The following is a 25,530-nucleotide window of genomic DNA, read 5'->3' as shown; positions in this document are numbered from 1 at the left end:
ATTACTGAAAAGTGGTGGGTTTTTGAAGTTGAACATACTATATGCCCAGTGTAAAATAAAGACAAATTGATAATATATGTATTCTTTGATCTTTCAAAGATGAACAAAAGCATTGAGCTTACATCTTTTTAAGTCATTGGCTATGCGAAGTATTGCATGGCATAAACAGAGTTCTTTAAATTTCACCTTTATTTTGGCCTTGCACACCTCACCCCTTCGCCCGCCTCCTCCGAGCAGTGCTCACGTGCAGGCAGTCGCTGGCTGTAGCTGCTGCAGGGTCCCAGGAAGTGTTGTAGGAGCTGGGAGCACCATGTAAAATCGAGGAATTCACATGGTCCACTGGGGTCATAGCACCTAGTCCATCCTCCTACCAGCTCTCTTGAGGCGAGGAAATGCTGAAGTTGCTGGTGAGTTAGTGGTTGACTGATTGAAATACTTTTCCCCTTAATAAAAGCATATTTTCAGAGCATATTTTCAAAGTTAACTACTAAGAAAAGTAATGCAACGGGAGCTGTAGTTTAGTCCAGCTACTCTACGAAGTCCTCCTATAATTTCCTTGATGATTCTGAGTTCTGTCCTACACATTTTCATGACAGCTAACACTAAAAACTGTTTCAGCAGGACAGAAATCAGCCTTATTCGATCCACTAGTAATGGTTGAGAGGGGCATTATCTTCCCTGTTCTATCAGTAAAAGGCAAATGGGGGAGGCCATTTCCTTTACTCGTACCACGGGTTGTGTTAGAGACACACAGAAAAAAGGGAACAATGACCAAGATTTGCATTTGCTGAAGGGCTCAGTACATTGCTCCCTTGTGAGCGGGCCAAGACCTTCAGCACATGAATTCTTGTGATTCATCCTTCCCTCTGGTCTACCTCTCTGTATCCAGCATGGTACAGAGAACTCTATGTGTTTATTTATGCACAAAAAGGTCTTTGCTTGTTACTGTCGTATTTGGGTGCTTGGCTCAGGCTCCCAAGCCGGAGAGGGGGTACAGACTGATCTGGTGAATCAGTATTTTTTACACTCCTGCCAGTCTGCGGAGTGACCTTGGGCAGTTTACAGCTGCTTCACCTCTCACCACCTCAGTTTCTGTAAAATTATCCTGTTTTACTTTGAATAGCACATAGATATCGACTGATGCAAGGGCAGGGTATTATTGCTTATGTGTGACTCAAATAAAGCCAATGCCTAAAATCCAGAATCAGCAAGGCAGAGAAATCGAGAGAGAAAAGAGCAGAAATGTGAAATTGTTCCTCTGCTTCAGTTGTTCTCCCCCCGCTGCCCTGCCTGAACAGAGGCAATTACAGCCCAACTGCACCACCCGATTTACTCCATGTCAGCCACGCCGAGAAGTTCAGGTAACCCCCAAAGGCATAATAAGTGACATCTAAATAGGCCCACGCAGGTTATGATGAGTCTGTTTAAAGGTTACAGTTCTTCTGCGCTGAGGAATGCATGTTTCAGGGCAGACGTTTCCCTTTGGAAGGCTCTGAATATGGAAACCTGTCAAGAAGAGTGGCGTGTGCCCACGTTCGGGAAGGACAGGCATCAGTTGCTCCCTGCCGATAACGCCGCATCAACTGTGGCTGCTCAGTTTCTCGTTAACGGTTTAAATGAAAGCATAAAACCACGGATGCATGATACAGTGGCTGCCAGTCACGGAGGCATCACACAAACATACTCTAACCAGCTGAAAAGGCAGCGAATTCTGCTGTTCATGAACATCATGGGCTGACGCTGTCTTTCACTGCTGCAAGGAACTCCTGAAGTTTGTAGGAAGCCCTGTCCTGTGCATAAGGGTTACAACCGTCCCAGAATGAACTGTGGAGAAGCTGGAAAGCGGTAGATTAGCTGCACATCGGGAGGTGGGAGGCAGATACCAAGCGGTTCCCAGCATCGCCTTTGCAGGGCCTCATGCACTCACAGGGCCTACTCCTGAATTTTGCTGCATAAGCAGACTGTAAAATGTCACTTGCACAATAAAGAGGCACTTAACATTTTTCTCTTCCAAATGTTTAGCTGCTGTGTAAGGTAGCAGCAGGTTGGACGCGTGCATTCAGGGCAGATTTGGTGAACATAACCAGCCCACTGTCACAGGGCTGCAAAACTTCCCACCTCTGAAATCCCCAAATTGGCCATAGGTGTGCATATGCAGCTAACGTGCCTGGGAGGTGTGTTCCTAATCCACACTGCCCGCATTTCTCTCGCACTCACTTGTGCAGCACCAACCAGAGCACACAGGAATGCCTGTATGCATGTGTGCCTGCTCACGCCTTTCTGTGTGTCCTGCGTTCACGTCACCTTGTAGGAGCACGTAGAGCTGCGACCATACTGTGTCCGACTGTGCAAGTCTACGCTTACAGAGGCGTATACGTGCCACGCTGCACATGCAGCTCCGTGTGTGCCCGTGTGTGCACACCCTTGCCGTGTGCATGCCCGCTGCTCCTTCCCCCGGGGGTGCAGAGCAGCCCCCCGCTGCCAGGACGCCCCGGCGCCGGTGGGGGTGCGCTGTCCCGGGGTACTCCCGGCCGCACCGCGCTGTGCCGAGCCGTGCCGAGCCCGGCCCCGCCGCGCCGAGCCGGGCCGTGCCGGGCCGTGCCGTGCCGGGGCGGGGCGGTGGGAGGGGGCTGGCCGCGGGGCCGTAGCGCAGCGGGGCGGCGGGCGCAGAGCGCGGCGGGCAGCGCACCGCACCGCTCCGCACGCCGCGCACCGGGGCCAGGCGCTCCATGAGCCGCCGCCGCCGCGGGGGGGCTCGGCGCTGCGCTCGCTCCCCGCCGCGGAGCCGCCGCGCCGCCGGTGCCGGGATGTGACTTGCGGCGGGCTGGCGGACAGAGCTGCCCCGCCGCCCTCGGCCGCAGCAGCCAGCGGGTGAGTGAGCGGGCGGGGGGGACTGGCTCCCGCCGGCCCCCGGTCCCGGCTCCGCGGGGCTGCCCCGGAGCCGCGGCGCGCCCGTTGGGGGGGAAGGCACAATGGAGCCGCTCGCCCCGCTCTGCGCCGAGCGTTGCCCGCAGAATTAGCCCGGTAGCCGCGAGCAGACAACAGGCTGGATATAGGAGTCCGGGAGGGGGATTAGACGGGATATAGGGCAGGACGGGGGGGCAGGAGCAGGGGGCTGCGCAGCGCGGCGGGGAGCGGGGAAGAAGACTGGTGAGGAGGGTGGAGAGTTCAGAGACAGGATGGGGAAGGAGAGACTGGAAGAAGAAACCGAAGAGAGAAATGAGCGAAGGGACAAAAGAGAGGAGGCTGGAGCGGGGTAGACACCGTACGGGAGGAGGAGGAGGAGGAAGAGCAGGAGGAGGTTGCAGGCGGATTAAGGGGGGACCGGCGGGGAGGCAGCTGCGCACCGGCCTGCAAGGAGGGGGTGCTTGGCTTCGCACCCGCGCTCCTGCGCGGACACGGGGTAGTTGCAGGAAAGCCAGGCGCCTCTGCGCTGTTTTCCAGCTCACTTCTCGGCGGGAGCTCAAGGGCAGCGGTAATGGGATCTGGGTCGAGGGGGAAGAGCCTTTTGTTGGCCCCTCGCTGCTGTTGTCTGGTCCCGGGGCCGGTGGGAGCCCCAGCCGGGGTTGTGGGTGCGCAGCGCTGGGTGCAGTGCAGCCCCGCAGAAGGGCTGCGCAGCATTAGCGGTTTTCTCTCTAGTTATAAAAAGCCCTGTCTCTGTATTACCTCTCCGCAAAGCCAAATAGCTATAGGATTTAGCACTTCTGTGAACCCTTTGTTTACACCTGACCTAATGTTTATCCCAAGGCTAACAAGATTTCCTGTGTGTTGAACCTAAACACCTAGGTTGGTTATCATCCCTATAGTACTGAGTATCTATTTGTCGGTGATATGCTTGCTACTTACCAGCAGTGAATATTGGTGTTGAGGTGTTCTCTCACTGCATCAGAAGAAATCAGGTGAAGGAAGCCCATCTGTCAGGAGGCCGTGACATGAATAGAAACAGTCTGAGAATTAGCAAAAAAAAGAAAAACATTGATTGCTGTCATTGATTGCTATCAGTAGTATAATGAACGTCAGGCATTATAGTCAGAGGTATCTAGGCTCAGGCGATACACAGAATCTGACTGAAGGAAATTGTGAGCACCTAGAACATTAGAAAAATCATTTCATAGTATATTCAGCATTGCCAAGTATTTCTAAATGAAAACAGTACTTTTTCTATGTGTCCTTCTTGGAGTGGGGTCTTGCTTCCTGTAACTGTGAGGCTGTACATAGCCTGATGTGTATTATTCTAATGCAGGGGATGTCTAAATCACTGCTGTATTTTTGCATACAAAGCACAATTGCACTATTAATTATTATTCTGGAAATACATCTCTTGAGTAGTCTGATCTCGGCTTGGCTGTTGCTGCTCTGTTATCAGTCCTGAAGCTCATTCGTCAGATCTGATCAAAAGAAGCTGGCAGAGATCCCGTGTTGTGATTAATTCCTCACTCAGTAGCATCTCTCCACAACACTTCGTGGTGGGGGCGGTTTTCTTTCGGAAATTGTACAGTGAACCAGTCTTCTGCCTATGTGTGGCAGAGCAGGTTACTATTTGTGCTACTATTGCTTTTATTTACTAGATTGTTTTTCTTCTCTGTGATTGGATGCATCTTCCTGTATCAATTGATTAACATTAGGACTCTAAAAAGGGGAACAGATAACACATCTAACCATGAATAGCCTAACCTTAAATCTTTGCATGGTTACAGATTTATTCTTTATATATATTCTCTAGCAGCATACAGCAGTATCTTTTTGAACATATAAGAGATATTTGCAATCTTTGGCCAGAAGACTTTAGCTGTTGAAAGCCTCACTGATTTTTAACCATGACAACTTTTTGATGACAACTGTGAGATTTTCTGTTTCTGCTTAGTTGCTTGTAATTGTACTTCGTACCCACTGGGGCAGCTTTGTGTCTGCCATTTCTGTAGTGATTCTACACCAGATAATGTAGGGGACTTCACTCTGCTCAGAACAGTGGAGTTGCTACTGTTTGCATTGAGAGCAGATTTTGGACCAAAAATTGAGGATTGGATTCGCAAGCTGTCCTGCTAATTGTTTGCTGCTTTTGCCTGAAGTGGCTAAGGCTTATTGATTCATTTTAAGTGCTCGTGATTGCTCTGGGTTCAGGTATGTTGGCTTAACTACTTGTAATGAAATATAATTTTGGAGGGGGATCTGGGAACAAAAAAACCCAAAAATCTCAAGTTGATTTCCTTCTGTACGAACAGTTCCATTAAACTATGTGGGGAATATATTGATGCCACTTACTATATCTGTGCTGGAATGTTTCTGTGACATTTCTGTATTGCTATTGCTGTAGCTCTCTGGTAATAGTAGAAGTGAAGTGCCAGTCAAATAGAGCGTTATTGTTACTACTGTGAGGTTGCATAACTTTGCTAAGAGCTAATCTAGACATAGAGGTAAAAATACTATTTCTCTACAGTTACTGATTTAGGTAACTACTGGAGATAATGTGCAGACAGAAGATTTTACTACGAAATCTTGAGACACAGGACTCTGCCATTCTACCCACAGCACAGGCTTGAGGAAGACACTATTTTAATAAAAACCCCATATTTATATACTTCTTTTTTCCAAAACAACTTTTCTGACAAAAAGACTTTCTAGTTTTCCCTTAAATTTATTGAATCTATGATTTCAACTAAAGCTGTGGTATTCCCTTGCCAAACTGGTATGTTGTAATGCAATGTTCTCCCTTGTCTATACAGCTGTCTGAGTTCAGTGCTGAGTACCAGTGCTAGAAAGAGGATTTTGGCTGGTATCGTCATTGGGGTTGATTATTAACGTTGCCACTTTTTACCTAGTCAGGCACAAACACATAGTAAACAGGTTGCAAACATGGCTATATTGATAGCAGTGGTGAGGAAAAGATTCCTTGTTTGGAGATTTCAAGCCCTGCTTGCAAGCTTTGGTGTGGAGAGGATCTACTGTTTAACGAGACTTACTGACGTTTGGTAGGATATGATTTCACGCCAAGAATACCTGTCAGCAGTCCTAGAGATTTCTTGGTCAATACTATAGCTATCTAGGAGATTTCTAAGAGAACCACTGTTTATTTCCATCAGCTCTCCCAAAAGTAATTTCACAAATGGAAGTAACTTGGGAAGACTCCTCGAGTTGAACATCTCAGCATTTCTGAATATATATTTTGTCTGAGTTCTCAATATATTTTGTCACAGTTTAATTTCCCCCTCCAAAAGAAACTACTTCTTCGTGCTCAAAATTCATTAACCCTCCCTTCCCCCCTCCCAAACACTTCCAAATAGGAAGAGGAAACAAATGATGGGCTGACAATATGACTGCTTACCCATGCAGCACAATCTCCATGGAAACCGACTGTCCTAGAATAGCTCAATCACATGAGGGTTACATGACATGAATAAAGTAACCAGAAAACTGGAAAATATCTTAGAACTGGAGATACTTGCACTTAATTCATTACCGCCCAGGTCTTTGGAGAGTAGCTAATAAACAAAACTAGTATTGAAACCAGTTTAGTACACGCATATCATAATTTGTAAGTTATAAGATAGTGGAAAATTAACATGATCCTCACTTAAGGGCTGTTTATTGTTTCCAGTTTGGGAGACATTTAGAATGAATTTTGAATAATTTTCCACATGACCTGCTTCTTGAAATTGGTACCAGTGGTTTGCAGTATTGCCTTAGTAGATCCTAGTGGCTTTCCTCCCTTTCTATCAGCAGGCACTGACCATTTCAGACTTTTTCGGATATTTTGGATATTCTAAAGAGTAAATACAGTAGTTGAAGTAGGAACCGCCTGTGCATAGAAGGAATTGCAAAATTATCTTCAGAATGTTTCCTTCCAGTTAATTATGTACTCATAGGGCAAGGAGATTTATTGAGCGTAACCATATTCAATACAAAAATGAATATATTTCACTGATGATTAGTTTTCTGTCTGTAAAGTCAGTGTTTTTAATGTGAGCGTTGTGACAGAGTCATTGAGAAACCTATTATACAAATCAGATGTAAACAAGTAAATATTCTACCAATTTGCCATAAAGTAAATTACACTTAGGTAGGAAAAAAAAATCATCAGTCATTAGCTGCAGGTCATTGCATCATTAGAACATTGTAGCCCTTTCAACAGTGCAAGGATACTGTAATTTCTATGGACAGGCAAAGATCATCAATTACCTTTTCCTGTTTGTCCAGTCCCAGATCACATTGTCACAGCTTCCACTTCTGAGATGAAGTTTTGTAGTAAGGTTTTTTTGTCTGTTGTATGAATGAAGACCATAAAGTCATTACACATTTATATTAGCGTATTTACTGTCTTGGTGCCTCTAACAGGAAACAGCATAATTTCCATCATCTGTCTCCTGGCAGAGGCCGAAAATGGGCATTGGTCATTACTCAGTGAAAGGGGAATGAACATTAGTTTGAAGATTGAGGTCCTCAAGCTTGATCATTACAGGACTGTAATGCACAGGAAGAAAACCCATAGTTCTCAGCTGTAAGAGACTCTGTACAGTTTCAGACAGTCTATGTAAATAGTTTTTGTATTGGTTATGGCTGATCATGTTCAATACAACAACATTGCACCATTACGTTAAACCATTTTCAACTCTCATTAAAGTTTTCCATGTTTTCATTAAATGCATTTCTGATTTATGAAATATCTTTAGATGGGTAATCATTTAGGGCTGTTTGTCTAACTTACAAAAGAGCTACCGATAGTTTCTCTGCTTCTCACTATACCTCTTAAACACGTCACATGAGCTACATGACTAACATTATTGCCTGTTTATATGGTGCTTTTCTTCCATGTGGTCATACCATACAAATGGAAGTCTTACTCTGAACATTTCCACCTAGGCATGTTGCTCATACCAATGAACACAATCCTGCTGGAACCTGCAGCACTAACGATGCAAGTGAAGGTTAACGGCGTCAGGTTTCATATCTGGTGCATGTAGTGTTTCCTTCAGACTGCCCTTACAGGGCAGCTATTGCTGGGGCAGATTCTTCATTTAAAGGTTACATTTTTAACAATATCTCCTTTGCCCTGCTTTGCTTAATAAAAGTAAATGCCATAACGTGTATCTTTTTAAAGCACCTAACCCGTGTTCTTCCTAAAACTAAGTTGGGATTCGTCCAGGTGTTTGGTCCTGATGGTTGAGTGGGATGTGTTGTGTTCCTAGAGAGTTTACCATTGTTCACTCTCTGGATCGGGGAAAGTGATGCTCTGTTTTTTGTTGTTTGTTTCCTTTGAATGGCTTTCAACTTGCTAAGAAGCACAATGAGTCATTCATTTTTGATTAGTTGATTGATGACACTGCATGTGTGCACCATTGTTACAGAATATGGGATTTCTCTAGCCAACCATTCCCATTTGCAAACGCAATCTAATACCTGGGCTTCGGAAGAGGATGAAAGGAGTGAATATTATAACTGCCTATTGACCGAGCATGAAAACCAGATTTTCCTATTAAAAAAAAGCACAATGTTTATTTTCCTGCTCTATCCTTAAAAAAAGAAAAAGGTGGCTTTGACTCTGCCTTTATTCCAGTAAAAGGAGCAAGGCTGTGAAACAGTCACATTCTGATACAACTTACACTTGCATCAGGCCCAGAGCAATTTACACATACTTTAAGCACCTGAATTTGAACAATAAAGTACTGTAGATAATGTATTATTTTGCAACAGGATACATAATTTCTTCTGGTTGTGTTTTAGGATATGTGCAGGGGCAGTGTTTGGAAATGTTCGTTTCAATCTGTGCAAACACAGAAATGAGTCGGTTTGCATTCTGAGTACAACAGGCAAAAGCAGCTTTCCGGGAGGGCAGCAGAGGGGACTAGGGGTAGGCTATGCCAGCTGCAAATCCAGTGCAAAAAACCAGTAAACATGGGCTATTGAAACAAGCTGGGCTTCCAATTGCTGTGAAATTCTCCAAAGTGAACTGTAGCTAAACAAACAAATATTTTGTTGTCTCAGACAGAAAAATGAAAACCTACCCAGCCATTGGTTTCTTCCTCCTCTTCGTGATCAGCTATGGCTCTTCGGAAAACTCAAGTACGTCTAGAGGGTGCGGACTGGATCTTCTCCCTCAGTACGTTTACCTGTGCGACGTGGATGCCATTTGGGGAATAGTTGTGGAGGCAGTTGCGGGGGCAGGTGTGCTGACGACGTTATTGCTGATGCTGATTTTGCTGGTGAGGCTGCCCTTCATCAAGGACAAGGAGAAGAAGAGCCCCCTGGGAATGCACTTCCTCTTTCTTTTTGGGACTCTCGGACTGTTTGGGCTGACGTTTGCTTTCATCATACAAGAAGATGAAACGGTGTGCTCTACCCGAAGGTTTCTGTGGGGAGTTATCTTTGCTTTGTGCTTCTCGTGCTTGCTAGCTCAAGCCTGGAGACTTCGTAGACTAGTTCGACATGGGAAGAGTCCATCTGGCTGGCATCTAGCTGGTGTGGCAATCTGCCTGATGCTCGTTCAGGTCATTATTGCAACCGAGTGGTTAATACTGACAGTTGTCAGAGATAACAAGTTGGCCTGCAGCTATGAACCAATGGATTTTGCGATGGCGTTGATTTATGTTATGTTCCTGATGGTATTTACCATGGGATTTTCCCTTTTCACTCTCTGTGGAAAGTTTAAGAAATGGAAGAAAAACGGAGTATGCCTCATTGTAACACTTTTTTTTTCCATTCTGATTTGGGTAGCCTGGATGACTATGTACCTCTTTGGTAATGCCGAGCTAAAGAGAAAAGACAAATGGAGTGATCCCACTCTTGCTATTGCACTGGTGTCCAGTGGTTGGGTGTTTGTTATTTTTCATGCCATCCCAGAGGTTCACTGTACCATCCTTCCATCACAGCAGGAAAACACTCCCAATTATTTTGATACTTCACAGCCAAGGATGCGTGAAACTGCTTTTGAGGAAGATATACAGCTTCCTCGGAGCTACATGGAAAATAAAGCCTTTTCGATGGATGAGCATAATGCAGGTAAGAATCTGCTATAGAGGGCTGTATTTTTCTGTAGTAGCCAAGAAAATCATCTGTATAAGACATTTTTCAGGTGTTCAAAACAAGGGTCATTACAAATGCCATATTTTTCACTCTATATATTGTTCCTTTTTAGAATTTTCATTAAGATATCACCTAGTGGGGGAAAAAATGAAAAAAATGCAATACAGAAAATATGTCTTTGGTTAAAATGATTCCTCTGCATGTTGTTTTTTCATTGAAAAACTGAACAATTTCAAATGCAAAGCCAACACTGAAAGCCAAAAAAATTTACTGTGGAAAAAATAGCCTCTATTTTAAAACAGTTTAAATGACATTTTTTGTCATTATCAGTTAACAACATCTAATATGAAATATTTTCCAAAAACCCAAGAAAAAATCAAGTAAGTGCTCTATGTTACAAAATGCTCAGCCTCTTGAGTAGCAAAATAATTGCTATTAATTATAGTTCCATTAAAATGGGATTTAGTGCCAGTTTGTGACACTTTGGGGGGCAAAATGCAAAGTGGCATATAGACAAGTTCAAAGACAGTCTTTGTTCTGACAGCTTTAACGTCTGAACGGACTATGCATATATAGAAGTTTCCAGGTAATGGTTGCTTTCCTTGTCATAGCCGTTTGGTGACATAGAACAATATGTGATGAGACATCATTAAAATCTGCAATGAAAATGTTTTTGAGCGATTACTGAAAGGGCCAGCAACAACTGTTAGCTTAAGAGATCCAAACCACTGCTGAAAGTTTAACCCATATCAGAAAATGCACAGGGATGTGTATCTGACCGGCGATGGGAAGCACGAGGCCGATGATGTTCTATAGTGCAGGCTGTGCTCTAGTGCTGTCCCACAGTTGGATAAAGGATTTCAGTCCTAGTCAAACTGCTTTTTATTCACTGTAATTGAGAAGAGGACTTTGGTATCCCAGCCAATAGTTACCACGTTGCTTTGGCAGACCCCAAAAGGCAGCTTGGGGCATGTTGTCCAGGCACTTCACCTTCCTATTCATCTTCATGTATCTTTGATTTCCTCTGGGTTTGATGTTTCCTCTGGATACAGACCAGACATGGAGGAAAACAGCACTCTTGTTTGGCACAGTGTCGGGTCAGGAAGGCATTTTTCCTCCAAGTCTTTTAGCAGGAACTTTAAAGGTCTCCTTCTAGTATGGAAGCTTTGAACAGAAAGGAGTTAAGTTCTGTGAGTATATACCAAAGGCAGTGGTAAAACAAACAAAAAATCACATGGATAAAAGAATGGTGGTTTATTACCAATGTTCCAGAGCAGCAGAGGCAGCTTCACAATGGACTGTAAAAGCACTCTTTTTTTTTTTTTTTTTTACTGTCCTCCATCTCCCATTAAATTAATTTCATAGTAAGGTGCAGTGGCTTCAGTGGAGCTATTTCTGACTTAGGCAGATCTAAGAATGAAATTGGATCTTTCACTCTGTATTACTCCCATTCATGCATACATTTTAAAAAAGAACTGGAAGCTCCTTTTTGATCTAATCATTCAGTGATTAAGATTTTTAGTGAAATGGGTAGACGTATCATAGCTATAAAATCATTATATTGTCTATTATAGTGCAATTTATGTTCTGTTTTAATCTATCTGAATCTTATGCAGTACAATACAAAATAGATTTCCTTATCTGATGCCCTTTTTAATATTTATCATAATAAATGCATGTCATTCCTATTCCTATGGCACGTGGGAGAAGGATACATACATTTTTAATAAATCAAAAGAGATTCATTATTCCTTTGCAGTGGTTCTTTAAGTACAGACTTATGACAACAGGGTTTGGAGACAAAACTTACTAGTATCATAGAGATTTAACGTAAATACAGGTAATAATATTCAAGTCACATATTATGGCTGCTGAAGTGTTAATTTAAGTCAGATCACTGTACTGATGGTTGTCAGTGGCTAAGCACCTGGAATCTATTAGCAGTTAGCTCTCTGCAGGTATGTAGAGAATGTTCTCTTCCTTTATTCATTTAATTAACCTCAATTCAAGAATTCATCGTTAAGAGTTTAGAAATTAAAGGAAGGGTACTTTCTTCAATTATACTTCAGAATGATGCTTAAAAATATAAGATCTACTAGTTGTAAGATTTTGGAAGACATGATAACCAGAAAACACCTCTTAGTTCCCCGAGTGCAGTATTCATTTTAGTAAGTAGTTAGCTTTAAATAGAAAACGTGCTTGGATAAACATATTTTCCATTAATTCTTGTTATTTCCATTAATAATTGTATAAAATAATTTAATAATTTTGCTCTTTTTTTCTTTTTTTTTTTTTAAGATTTTAAGCAGCATTTTAAGAATCTGAATAACCTTTAAACTATAGGTTCAAACAAGCATATGTTCTCCTAGTTTCTCTCTCTCTTAGCAAAATGTAGCTCCAAGTTATACATAACAACAAGAGCTGTTCTATTCCAGGAATATCATTAAGCATTAATAAAGCAAAATTATTTTAAAAATCATTTAAACAACATACTAATCTGGGATTTTAATACTCATATGATAGATAAGTTGAAATATCTACGTAAAATAGTTATTTTCATACTTGTGTCGTGTGAAAATGTTAGTAAAATATTTAGAAACCCTGGAAAAAGGCAACTTAAATAGTTCTCAGTGCTCTCTGGAAGTGCAATGCACACTAGTAGGGCAACCTCTGTAAGGCAAAGCGAAGTTGCCTTATATATGAAAAATCTGGTTGTGAAATGTAGAATGCTACAGCTGTCAAGAAACCCAAGCCTAAGAAGCTCTGGTACTCACTGAATTTCATTTAATAACTTCTAGTACCACAAGTCACACTCAGAGCCAATGCCTAAAAACAAAGTTAAAAAAATTTAAAATATGTGTTAAAAGGAGACTGACACGACACTTGCTCAAATATACTTGGCGCCTTTTTTTTTTTTACCTATACATACTCTACACAAGTAGATGTATTTAACAGTAATGGAAAAAATACAAGGAAAAATGGTAAAACTGGTATGAGAAAAAAATTTCAAAATGAGTATTTTGTCCACAGGCTTTGTCTCTGATTCTCATGTTAAAAGAATTTTAGACTTATTGCAATAATAGGGAAGGAAAATTTAGCAACATGAAATTGAGTTTACTGGCTCTTTAAGATAACTTTGAAATGACCATGGAGTTTTGTGTAAATATTTTGTGTAAACCTGTAAAGATTTTAATGCTAGTATGCATTATAAAGAGATTTTTTTTCTTTATGTGTACTAGCAAATACCAGTGCAGTCATTTGTGTTTAATACACAAGAAGCAGCCAAACTACAAAGAAAGAATACTACTGACCCTGAGATGGTTAAATATAAAATAAAAAATTACATAATTCTAGTTTAGGCATTTTCATCTTTTCTTTTCCCAGTGTTCTGCAAAAATATCTAATTTTAAAATATAGAGCAAGTGAGGGTGCGTGTGTATCTGAAGTCAACAACTGAGCATTTGCAGGGCTGGATTTCTAAATTTCTGTGCTAAATCAATACTGTTCTTCATCTCTGTGCACAACTCCCAAAGAGAGGAGTAGCAGTGGATAGAGGACAGCACATGGCAGTTTAAATCTTGTTCCATACAGTGCAACTATATTAAATCCTGGCTTCATTAAAGTCTATGCTGAACTTCTTGTAAACTTCAGCTCATTCACGGTTTCAGCCAGAGAGTGTAGAATTGTAATTTGAATTAAATCTAAGAGAAATTCTTGCCCCAGGTGCCTGAACTAGGTGTGTTTCTATTTATCAGCTCACAGATGAGTATTGCTCGTCGTAACCATGCAAGTCGCATGGATAAATGAGCTCTGTTCCCTGGCCACATCTGAATTCAGTGAAGCCATTTTTTACTGCCGAAATAAGAAGAGAGTTTGTATGTGCCAATCCGCGGGCTGGTTTAGAGAGAAAGAAGCATAACCCTAACTATGTGTATCTCTCATTCAGAATATACATCTTGAACCCAAGCTTGTGCTAAAATTAATGGAGAGACTAATGTATTTCTGGTATAAACATTCAGAAGGACAATCAGTATCTTCTCTTTTGCTTCAGTCATTTGCCATGTTTAAGCTATTCGAAAGCAGTATTTACTTCATATTTCTAGTTTCTCAAGAGTAAATATAATCTGAAACATCTGGAAAATCCTTATACGCTAGTCATGCTGAAGTAATGCTCAGGGGGGTTGTGAGCATGCTTACTGGCTCAAGCAATGTTTTGGATCCCTGTCCTCTGAATTTGATATAAAGCAAAATGTAATATCATTTTACTTAACCCCACAGTATCCAGACCAATACAGTGAGCACTTTGCAAAATACATTGCACAAGATACATCAAAGGCTTGGTGATTGAAGACATTTAGCTCCTATTGAAATGAGACTAAGCAAACTTCAAAAATTTGGTTCCAATAAATTTTTTCCCATTCCACAGCAAACAGTTAATTTTAAAACTGATTCTTCTGAGATCCATTCCCAACTATATAAGAAAAACTGCTGTTCAAAAGCAATGTGAAAACTGGCAGCACGAAAGTTAAAATTGATGGCAAAGTTCCCAATAACTAAACAGGAAGCAAGATACTTTATGATTTCAAAGGAGATGCACAACATTAATTTTGTTCCTAAGAATGATCTCTCTTTTCTTAACACAGCACTAAGAACGGCAGGATTTCGAAACGGCAGTTTGGGAAGCCGACCTAGTGCTCCTTTTAGAAGCAATGTTTATCAGCCAACTGAGATGGCAGTTGTGCTAAATGGTGGGACTGTAAGTATCAAAATGTGATGATTTAAGAAATCTTTGATGTGCATTGATATATACAACCACTACTAATTGAAAAACCTGCTTTTAACTTATTCACAGCAGGGGGGAAAGCTGTAAATGAAAATTCGGGCAGCAAGTATGCATGTAATGCTTCCCTTCTCTCTAGAAAAGATGTAATTACGAAGTATTTTGCATTTGTTTACTTGGACGTTCACATTTTGCACTGTAGCTTGAGTGAACCAAGTTCTTTGGTGAGACTACAATGGCCCTTTCAAATTAAATTTGCGCTAAGCTATTTAACATAACTATTAAGTGACACAATTTCTATTACGATTTTTTTTTCAAGATGATGTGAGTCACACAAATGTTTACAGGCCAGTACATTACTTTTTAAATAAGAATCATTGTTGCAGATGATGGTGGTCTCTCACGTATCTTCCATTTTCTTGTAAAATGTATGTAATTCTTTGTAAGTTACAGATGTGTACGTCTCTGGGAAAGGGATTCATAAAAGAGGAATATAGAATATTTTAATGTTCATAGCATTGATTTTTCTCTTAGACAATAGTTTGGCATGCCATTCTTTGATAGACCTGTTTTTCTGCAGCCTGGTTGTTGTAAGAATGGCTTAGTGATCTGATGCCAAACAGACTTCCTAAATGTTTTTCACATGATGTGTAATTTGCACTTGAAGACATTTCATATAGCAGGCATACTGTTGAAAAAGAAGAATTTTCATCCCCATATTTTTCATGCATACCTACATGCTTCTTAAAAATCTACCCATGAGCCAGTTTATACTCATGTGAGTTGGGTTTTCTTTATTTTGAATCATGTGCTGATTCCATAACTCAACCTCTACGTTTAAAACCAAATAACGTGAACGGATTGCAGGTCTCTTTTTGTTTTTAAATAAGTAAAGTTTTGGTTCATTTTAGTGAACAAGAGGGACTAGATACAAGGATTCTCCTGTGTGGGTACGACAGTGGGAAACGTATCAACTTGGATAAAATGAAAAGGCTTGTGCTTTGCTGTCAGTAATGAATAGCATCCTTCTGATGTTTGGATTCACCTATGCCTATGTTTTCTGATACCAGAATATGCAGCTCTGGGAAAAGGCAGTTTAAGGATGAGAGGCTAGAGAATTTGTTTTGGTTTTTTTTTTTGTTTGTTTTGCTTTGTTTTGAGGTGGATACAAAGCTTAATGGAGAACATCAGATAGTAAAATGAGAGATTAATGTGTATATATAGTCATGGTTTTTACAGAGAGGTAAATGTACTGTATGGGTGGAAGATGAGTTTCTTTGTACCACTTTGCTCTGAAACTACTGTCTGGAAAGCTGCCATGTACATGTAGCATGATAACACTGATTTTTGAACAGACTAGATCTCTCAGTTATGGGTTTATTATCCTTATTTCCAGATACCAACTGCTCCGCCAAGTTACACTGGACGACACCTCTGGTGAAAGGCTGTAGGCTGTAGAGAATGAGAATCCTTGTTGCAGATGTTGTTCCCTGGCAGTGTGTCTTTGAGGGAGGAATCCATAACAGTACCAGAACAAAGCAACAAAACATCCAGGAGCTTTCGAAATCCTACAGAGGATTTTGTCTAAATGTGAACACCACTGAACTGATAAGATAACTGCAAAAACAAAATTGTAAAACGGAAGCTGAATCTGATTTAAAATAGAAGTAGGCACACCTTAAATTGGAAGAGGGGGATATTGTAATCTGAAATGTAAGATATTCTCTTGTCTGTAACTAGCGTGCGAGGCAAGCCTGGTTTTGTTGGTTGCCAGTTGCTTGCAAAATACCCTCCTCTCACCTAGACTTAATTCATGTTGCCACAAGAGATTGCCACTACAGCGTGAAAACATGCAGGATTTCTTTCCATTTTGCTCCTTTTCCCTTCATTTCAAACGTCATGAGAAGTACCTTGTTTGCTTCATTATCTAGCTGTACCGTACAGTCACGTAGCATCATGTGTAGTCAAGCATTGTCACTCAGTGGCAACTAAATCACCATTACACTGTAGGCTGATACTCTTCTCTTTAAAAAGCTGGTGTAGGAAATGCAGTTCTGGAGGGATGAAAGGTCTATGCATGTTTCATGCAAGTTACGGAGCTTCTTGAGGCAGAGAGAAAAAGCGTAGGTCCAGCACAGAGGCAGCTCTCCCCGGCCGCGTGGGATCGATTCCCCGTTATTCCAGCCTCAACCCCGGGTGTGAGCAAAGAGCCGTGCGCTCTCATGTCTCCTGCAGACGATGCCATTAAGTGAAACTTTGGAGGGATATACTTTTGCAAAGACTTAGCTGGGGAGAGAACGTGACTTGAGTTTGCCAGGAGTTGGTTGTGATGGTGGATTAAAAGCAACCCACTGTACTGCCCGAGACCGCCTGTTCTGTTGGGCTGACCTTCTCACGCAGGAAAGCGGTGGCAGCCGGGAAGTACTGGCCACCTTTCAGGAGAAACTCAGCAGCAGATAGGGTCAAGACCTCCCTTTCTAATCCCTGTTCATATGAGTAGTCCCCTTGACTGCAGTTGTTTGTGCATTTAAATGTGGTTGTGCATTTTAGTGCCTAGCTAGTAGAATCTCCGTGCTGGAGGTGGTTTGTTGTTGTTTTTGTTTGTTTAAGGTGGTTTCTTCCCTACTCTCCCCCTCCCATCCACTTTTTTGAGTTGATATAAGGCAGACTTTCTTAAAGCTTTTTATCTTTGTTTTCTCCAGGTTATTTAAAAGGTTCCCATTGCCCATTGTTTGTGCCATGGTTTTTCATTATGTTTAAGCAATCATTCCTTTATTTAACATTTAATACATATCGGACATTGAAAACATCATTGTATCCTCACTGTTTGGCCAATGTTAATCTTAGCTTTCCTTGATACTAAAAGCTAATTGTTTTTACTTGAGGGCATAGGAAACATATAACAATTAAACTTTGCATATGCTGTAATAAAAATATATATTTTCAAACTAAAAAAATATAATGTACAAATAACTGAATAGCTAGTAGCTTCAACAGAAGGAAGTTACTTGGTGTATACTGCAAAAGAAAGACAAGCTTTTTATTTTTCAAGAGTCTTCCTGATTCTTCATGTACCTCCATTTCTACTGAATTAGGAACCTAGTCCTGCAGACTTGTACTCCCACGAGTAGTCCCATCGACACCAGTAGGTCTACATACAGGTACAGAGGCTGCAAGACCAGTCCCTAAGTGTTGCACACAGATATATATGTATATATATATGGAAAAAATATATATTGCCATTCTTGCCATGATCATCTTATGGGGTTTTATTTCAAAACCCTTCTCTTCCAGAAGCAATGTTTTTCTGTCATGCATGCGTAAAGGAGTATGTTAGCTCCCCCCTGCCCTTCCCTCCTCGAGGCAAAGGAAGCATGTGCTTGTTTAGAGATTGCTTATTTTATTTTGTAAGTAACTAGATGGCCTTAGTAACCAAGTAGGGTAGGGGTGGATATTGCATGCTATCCAGCAACTTAGAAATACATTTTGCTTGTTTTAAGCAAAGCTTTGATCAAATAAGATAGTACTTAAGGTAATGATAGTTACCCAGAAGATGCATCATTTGGAACCGATTACCATCACTTGCCTACAGAATTTTGCTTTTAAAAACCAGTTAAAAAAAAAAACACCTCATAAAACTCTGTTGTAAAAACATATAAGATGACCATGGCATAAATGGTAGGACAGCTTTCTTTTAAAAAGTTTATCATGCTACAACCAAGATTTATGAATTATAATACACCTTTTACAGACCTTGGACAAAATCTGTACAAGATATAGTTATGTTAAGAGACTTTTTTTTTCTTTTTCTAGATGTGACTGAATTGATAAATAGAGTTCCCAATCCTGCTCCTGATGAAGTTGTTTGGAATTTGAGGCCTTATGCAAAGATATGGCCAGATCCTACAAACTGCTACTCACGTGACTAGTCTCATTGGGTTAGTCATGTGGACTATTCACAAAATTAAAAATTAGCAGGATTGGGTTTAATTTGTGGTGGTGAAGGTGTGGCAATAGATTAGGAGGGTCTTTATTTTCCAACTTTATACAATTAGTAATAAGCAACTTTTTTTTGTAAGTCACTAGTCTGTGATGTAAAATGCCCCAAATAAAACTGTAATTGAAGAAAGGCACCTTTAGGTTAACTTATATTTTTGTTACAGTAAACGAATTGTTTACTTTTGCCTTTTATGAAAGTTATCTAGAATGTAGAGCATCTGTAAACAACATAATAAGTAAGTAAGCACAAGCCTTTCGCAGTTCAGTTAATTATAATTAGCTTTTATACTATAAAAGCTACTATGTTGTCCCTTGATGGTTACGTGCTCATGGTGTTTCCATGCAGAAAAATGAAATCGTAAAGCATCTGAAAAAACTATTACCGAAACAAGGTTTATAATAACTGGCTTTTGATCAATGGCTGAAAAAAAGTTCAAAGCCATACTTTACAGATCCTGTCCTGTTTTCAGATGAGTTGAGAGTGTTTGACACTTGCCAGAAAATATGTAGCATCTTCAGAAGAACACTCTCAATACATAGAGTTGTTTCTATAAACAAGGTACATGAAATACTATAGAACTAGATGTTTCTGTTTTTAGTCTAAACACAGGCATCTTGGTTGGCTTGCTTTGAGCTTGATGCCTTGGGTCTAACCAAAGGCCATGCAAAAGGGAGCATTGTAGCTTTTATATTAAAACAATTGGACTATTCTACCAACTTACAGGATTACAAAGCAGGTGCTTTTTATTAATTGATGAGAGCTAAAGCTCATTTTTGATAGATAATATATATTTATTAAATGTATTAATGTGTGTTTTATAACATACCCTTTTTTCCGCTGATTATTGCATACTGGTATCTTACTAAGTACATCTTAAAGGATTTTCAAGACAATCAATGTGTACCATGATGACTGTACATAAGTATACAAAACTACAAAGGTTGTAAAGCATGGGCAAATGTTTTATTTTCAAAATGCTGTTCTTAACGAGAATAAAGGCTTTACTATTTACTTACAATGTTTGTGTTAACTTGGTGTTAAAATCCACCTAAAATTTGTCCATTACAGTAAACTAATGGTGCTACAGACAGCATTGTCCTGTGGTGATAGCATGGGTGCAACAAAGCTACGTTAAACTGAAGGAAACCAGCCCCTAGAGGCTAGGGTCACATTCCTCCACCTTTGGCCACATTCCCACATTTACCTTTAGCTCTGGCACCTATCAAACCCACGGTGAGCCAGTCAAGGAGCTGAGCAGCCAAACTCTTAATACTACAAGTGATTTTTTTTTTCCAGTTGGCTCAGCAGTTTCCTGTACTGGCTCAATTGCTAGTGCTTGTGAAAAGGAGGGGATAGCATCATACAGCTGGGGTTGAAGAATGCAGGTTGAGAGTTTTTTCGTCAAATGGTTTGATTTTCCTGATCTGGTGCGAGAACCAGCATCATCAACCAGGAAAAAAAAGAGGGGTGGGTACTGGTATAACAGTGAAGACAAAGTCCACATTGAACCACAGCAAGAGCTAGAAGGTGTCCGTGTTTTATCATGCTTTCATTCAAATCAACTAGACCTTTGTTTGACTTGTATGGAATTAGTACTAGAACTGCAACTATCTTCTCTAATTGTGAAATTACAAAGGCCTAAATAGGACTTGACAAGACTGAGTTAAAAAAATAATGAGGGCTCCTTAGCAGAGAGCCCAGTCTGATTTTTATTCTGCTCGCACCTTATGTAAGTAAGTACACATACACAAGATCGCTGAAAATGCTATCACTGTGATCTTGATTTTACACTTTCTCAGCACATGTGCTAAGTGATAACAAAAGGGCCTTTGACTTTTTTCCCCTGCAGAAATGCAGAGCAACCCTAGCTCTCATTGCAATTGGAATTGCAGAGGCACAGCATTTCTGAGAATTAGACCGTTATGAACAGAGCCTGGATTTGTGTAAATTGTCACAGCTCTGCAAAGTCAGTGAAGCTACTCCAGGTTCTACTAAATGAAAATTTTTGCCTTAGTTCTAACACTTGCCTACATGTGGCATTTCATCCAGAGTTTTGTCCCTGTCAGAAAAGCTTGCAAGTGAGCATTCAGGAACACAAGATAAACACAGACGACTCATATTTTTTGGCTAAATGTGCACAATTCCATCTGTTTTAACAGAATTGTGCTCACTTACACTAGGACTGAATTTTGTCTTGGCATGCTGGGTGCTTACATAATCTCCCTTTGATTTGCAACACCTCACATGTAAAACTAATGCTAAGAGTGTTCCTAAATCAGTACCACAAAGTTTAGTCCATGAGCTCTGTGTTTTGTGACACTGGCGAGAAAACTAAAATCGAGATGTTGAATGATTTTGTCTATGTTCTTCTGAGTCTTCCAATTTGCTTCCCACTGCAACCATATAAAATAAAACATTAAATACTTCACTTTCAAAAACATCCACAGAAACAAAAAAAGTAAACGTCCATACTTCCACAGCAAATACTCTTTTGTTTGATAAATGAAGAAATAAATAAAAATCCCCCACCCAACCCAAAAGACCTATTTCTTCTATGCATGGCATTTTTTTGTTTTGACACGGCTTCAGCACTCGGATACTTGCACGCAGTTCTCAGTGCCATCTGTGGGAGTTGTGCATGTGTAACTGAGGGCAGAGTTGTTTGCTAGTAAGAAGTTATTGGATTGTTCAAAAAAAAAAGAAAGCAGCTCTTTGAGGTTTTTGCTTTGAAGAATTTTCAATTAAAAGTCAGTGATGAAGTCATACAGTTCACCTAGTATATAAATATATTTTTGTCATTTAGGACAACAAGCAAGGTCAATAAAGAATAGTTTTTCTATGTCTCAGTGGAAAGAAGAATGTTATCCATGTGATTGCAAAGGGTCTGCCAAATGGGAAAAATCAGTCAAACAAAGAGCACAGGGTTGCTTGCTGGAGTAAACAATTCTAAATGAACAAAAGCTCTCCATAAAAGTAAAATGTCCCACCCCCTAGTGAAAGCTGTTTTCAAAGCTCTGTATTCTTTCAGAGTGCTGTAATACAGATTAACCTAATGTTTTTCTTCTGCTCATACAACAGTCTGGTTCCTCAGACTAATTCTGTGATTTCAGCTGTCATATTCTGTTCTTAATATTTTACAAACTGCCTTTTAATTTATAAAGATAAAAATCTGTTTTTCTACTTCCTACACTTCAGAAGATGCATCTGTACTGTACACCTTTCACATCAAGCAAGTCTGTTTGGAGATTTATATATAAAAGTTATGCTAGAGGCAAAGAAGGCCAAATAAGCCCGAAAAATTCCTTTTTGTACATAGAGTTTCAGGAGAGCTTAGTTACCCTTCCAAGGCATGCAACTGAAAACCAGCAAACAAAATCCTCTTGGTACGTACCCGGAATACCAGGCTGCAACAGGCCCATGTGCTAATTTAAGGTGCTCAATGTGCTACCAACCTGGAAGATCTCAGCTCATAGAAAACATACAGGAAAAGTGATGTATCATGATGAGGAACACAGACAACACCTTAGAAACCCAAAATACGACTGCAGTGGCAGGATACACCCTATGTTCTACAATGGTCAAGGCAGTGTGTGCCCAGTGCCTTGCTGGCACAAGACTCTTCTGGATTTTAGGGCTTTTGTTTGTACAGCTGGTAAGGAGAAAAATCAAAGTGGATTAAATATCTCATGTAATTATGAACGTCCCATATACAAAATACTAACTATTGTGTTGAATTTTATCTAATATTCCTTGATGTGATGAGGCTGGCCTTTGCAAATATTTCATAAAAATCACAAGTTCAAAAACCCCAGGGCTCACATACACTGTTTCACATTAAAATGAGCAGGTGTTTTAGGTAGCTGCTAGCAGTGCTTTTAGTCAGGAGCGTCCATGTCTTACCATAACCTGTATTATTTAAGCATAACAATTTCAAATCACATCACACTAACCAGGAAGCACAGGTTGTCAGCATGAATCTGGATTTCAGGCAGTTATTTAAATAGTTTTCGACATATACTTGCTTCCTATGCAATTAGAAAAGTAAGATGTCCTCAGGACTCAGATAAGCTGGAAAGATGAGGAAAGAAACTGCCTGGCTAAGTCTTTTCACTAAAAATTTCCATTAGGAAAATGTATTTTTCAGGCTGTGACACCTCAAACTGAACTAACTTGCTTAAAATATTTTGAAATGCCTAAGGAAGATGTTTCGTTTGGATATTAGCATAGCTCCCATGAAGTTTAGAACAACTTACACTAGCTGATAATCCAGCCCATTTCTTGCAGACAACACATACCTAAAAGCAATGATAGTGTAAGTGTCAATACGAACAACTAGCTTACAACCATGCCATTCATATGCTGAATTTTAACCACCTCAGTCTTAAGAGTCCTATCATTCGTTCAACAGAGCAAGAGAAAGACCCATTTCTATTTTCAGTTGCATTTAAAAAAAATAATAAAAGTTGAACTTTAACAGCACAGTTCCCATTTTATCCTTCTATGTCCCTAGTCATTGTATGCAGTTATGCTGGCAGATGCCTATCGTTGCAGAACTGTGATTCTGCTGCAATGGAGACCATCTCTTTTTCGTTACAGAGATTTCCTGCATGCTGGGGAAAGGCGTATGGACATAACCGGGCAGAACAAACTGCCCGAGGATGCCAGTTATGCAGTGGCGATTGCAACTGTGCACTCCTGCCAGTCTCAGGGCAGTGCCAAGAAAACCATTTTCACAGGAGGCTGGATTCAGCTCCCATGAGAATTACAAACACCTTAACTAACTCCCAAGATGTTTGTGTAACAGAATGTGTGAAAACTATCTACACAGAATGCATAATCACTAATTTAAGAAGGTGCAACATAAGATTTAAATAGAAGTAACACTATCATGATCATTGGTAGCATGATCACAGTATTTCACATAGTTTTAAAACATCAGCTCCTGTTTTAAGTCCTAAGACATAGAGCAACTGAGGCCCTTAAGTGCTATGAGAGTGTTAAGTTAAAAAAAAACACCTCACATCTCACTTATTTCCAGTATTACAGTTTCTATCTATATAGGTCATATGGCTTTTACTGTCAGGATAGTTGAATTTGGTAGCACTATGTATCAGTCTCATTACTCTTATTTTTTAATACAGAGCGAACCTGATTAAACTATGCTTTAATCTCATGCATATTCTAAATCATAGGACACTATACCCTACTACAACAATAAGCAGTAGCGGAGACTGTGATTAATTTCCTTGGAAGTGAGGCGGGGGTTGCTCTGAAGAGGTTAGCACAACTGTTAACTGTTATTTTTAACTTGCTACTCCTACTATAATAAAGTTATCTATTAGTTTGTCTGCCACGTTCCTTGGAAATGCAGCTCATTTGACATATCATGTATGTGTTGCAATGTTGAGGCACAGATGATGGCTAAAGGAAGCACTGGCTTTGAATGTATTTGGATTTACTGTTTTGGTCAGCTCCTGGGAGCAGAATACTCAAAAATCTGCAAAACTCCTATCAGACAGCTGAGGATTGGCCTTTGTCCTATTTACATATGCATTAAGTTCAAACATCTTTACCATCTATTTTGGATAACGGAGGCAATTTTCCCTCATCTTAATGCACTAATACAGAATTAGGACTCACGTTCTGGTTTGAGACTTGGTTGTTTCAGCATAACAGCAAACAAACTCTGACCTACTTTATACACTACTGTATAATACAACGGTTTGTGACAGTAGCTTGTGAAAGGTTTATACACCCACACTCTTTATTTTGTTTAAATCATAAAACCTATGAGAATTATATTTAGTAATTTAAACAGTTGAAAACAGTAATGAAAAATACCATAGACTCAAGACTATAAGATGATGAAAATCCATTAAAGAAAATCTATTGGAATAACTTATTAGCAGCGGCTTAGAGTAAAATATATATATAGAAAGGAGTTTTACCCTAGCCTCCCAATGAAATGCCAAAGAAGCCTGAACATGAAATTGGAGCCACCAGCAATCTGTCTGAAATAAGGCCTGACTTTTAAAGAGACAGTTCTTTATAAAGTGTGTATAATTTTAGCCTCTTATTATTGGAAGTCAAGTATGTAGGCAATTATTAGTGAAACTTTTCACTTCAGGAAATCTTCAGTCACTAGTGATAGAAAAATGATGTATTGAAAAAAGGTATGTTAAACAAACAAACAATAAATCAGAAATTATGCCCATAGACATGCCTGCTACTCATGAAATCTGAAATGGAACTGTCAGAGGATCACTCATCAGAAGAGGCTTCTGCAAAATGGATATATAAAAGTGACAGGACAAACCTAATTCTCCAAATCAGCAACAGAGTTAGTAAAATGCTCAGTCTTGCCTCCATGACTTTAGAAAAGAAACAATTTCAGGGCGTTTTTTTAATTCACTTAGGATTCGATTAGGGAAGCAAGAGCTGACATGCAGGAGACTCCCAAACACCAACATCCAGTAATGGAGATGAGAAAAAAGGGCTGAAAGATCTCTAGCAGAATTTGTTTGTGCAATGCACCATGCTGTCCTAAAATTTTGACAGAAAGATTAAGAATTCATTTGGATATATCTGGATGGCATTTTTACAATTCAAGGTGTACAAAAAGAAAAGAAATACTGGAAGATAACAAGCATTAGACTAGATGAACAACTGACATGAACACCTGAGTTTAGGAGAGAACAAACTACACAGAATTAGATGTAATGGAGACTGTATT

General features: G+C 40.1%; 2 protein-coding genes across 6 annotated transcripts in view; one reads left to right on the top strand and one right to left on the bottom strand.

Annotated features, from left to right (window-relative positions):
* Positions 1–2,659: 2,659 nt before the first annotated feature.
* GPRC5B (G protein-coupled receptor class C group 5 member B) lies at positions 2,660–19,815 on the top strand. Of its 4 annotated transcripts, XR_012676100.1 has the most exons (5): positions 2,660–2,871; positions 8,980–9,993; positions 14,661–14,773; positions 16,194–19,075; positions 19,480–19,815. XR_012676100.1 is itself a non-coding variant. In XM_075165133.1 (4 exons), the coding sequence occupies exons 2-4, from the start codon at positions 8,988–8,990 to the stop codon at positions 16,236–16,238; spliced, it is 1,164 nt and encodes a 387-aa protein (XP_075021234.1). In that variant the 5' UTR covers positions 2,669–2,871; positions 8,980–8,987; the 3' UTR covers positions 16,239–19,815. The 4 variants fall into 4 exon arrangements, 3 of the variants coding, with proteins under 3 accessions (XP_075021234.1, XP_075021235.1, XP_075021233.1); XM_075165133.1 differs by having other exon boundaries at positions 2,669–2,871; positions 16,194–19,815; XM_075165134.1 differs by lacking the exon at positions 2,660–2,871 and adding an exon at positions 3,171–3,786 and having other exon boundaries at positions 16,194–19,815.
* The window catches only part of IQCK (IQ motif containing K), a 56,360-nt gene continuing 34,716 nt past the window's right edge, over positions 3,887–25,530 (bottom strand). The window contains exons 9-10 of one of the 2 annotated variants that reach the window (XM_075165136.1): positions 7,177–7,257; positions 3,887–3,947 (exon numbers count right to left, since the gene is read on the bottom strand). In XM_075165136.1, the coding sequence (XP_075021237.1) occupies positions 7,202–7,257 (56 nt within the window). In that variant the 3' untranslated portion in view covers positions 3,887–3,947; positions 7,177–7,201. Of the gene's footprint in view, positions 3,948–7,176; positions 7,258–19,740; positions 21,191–25,530 lie in introns of those variants that run through there. The other variant, XM_075165135.1, reaches the window with a different exon arrangement.

The sequence above is a fragment of the Calonectris borealis genome, chromosome 16 (assembly GCF_964195595.1).
Source record: "Calonectris borealis chromosome 16, bCalBor7.hap1.2, whole genome shotgun sequence".
Classification (NCBI taxonomy): Eukaryota; Metazoa; Chordata; class Aves; order Procellariiformes; family Procellariidae; genus Calonectris; species Calonectris borealis.
The sequence above is the reverse complement of the archived record's forward strand: the minus strand, read 5'-3'. Positions and strand labels throughout refer to the sequence as shown.

What these genes read in the sequence shown, in the direction of transcription:
- GPRC5B (XM_075165132.1), top strand. Translation starts at nt 3,220, where the DNA reads ATGAGCGAAGGGACAAAAGAGAGGAGGCTGGAGCGGGGTAGACACCGT. An exon ending in GCGGGAGCTCAAGGGCAGCG is followed by an intron (nt 3,476 to 8,979) that starts GTAATGGGATCT and finishes TTGTTGTCTCAG; the next exon opens with ACAGAAAAATGAAAACCTAC. An exon ending in TTGTGCTAAATGGTGGGACT is followed by an intron (nt 14,774 to 16,193) that starts GTAAGTATCAAA and finishes CCTTATTTCCAG; the next exon opens with ATACCAACTGCTCCGCCAAG.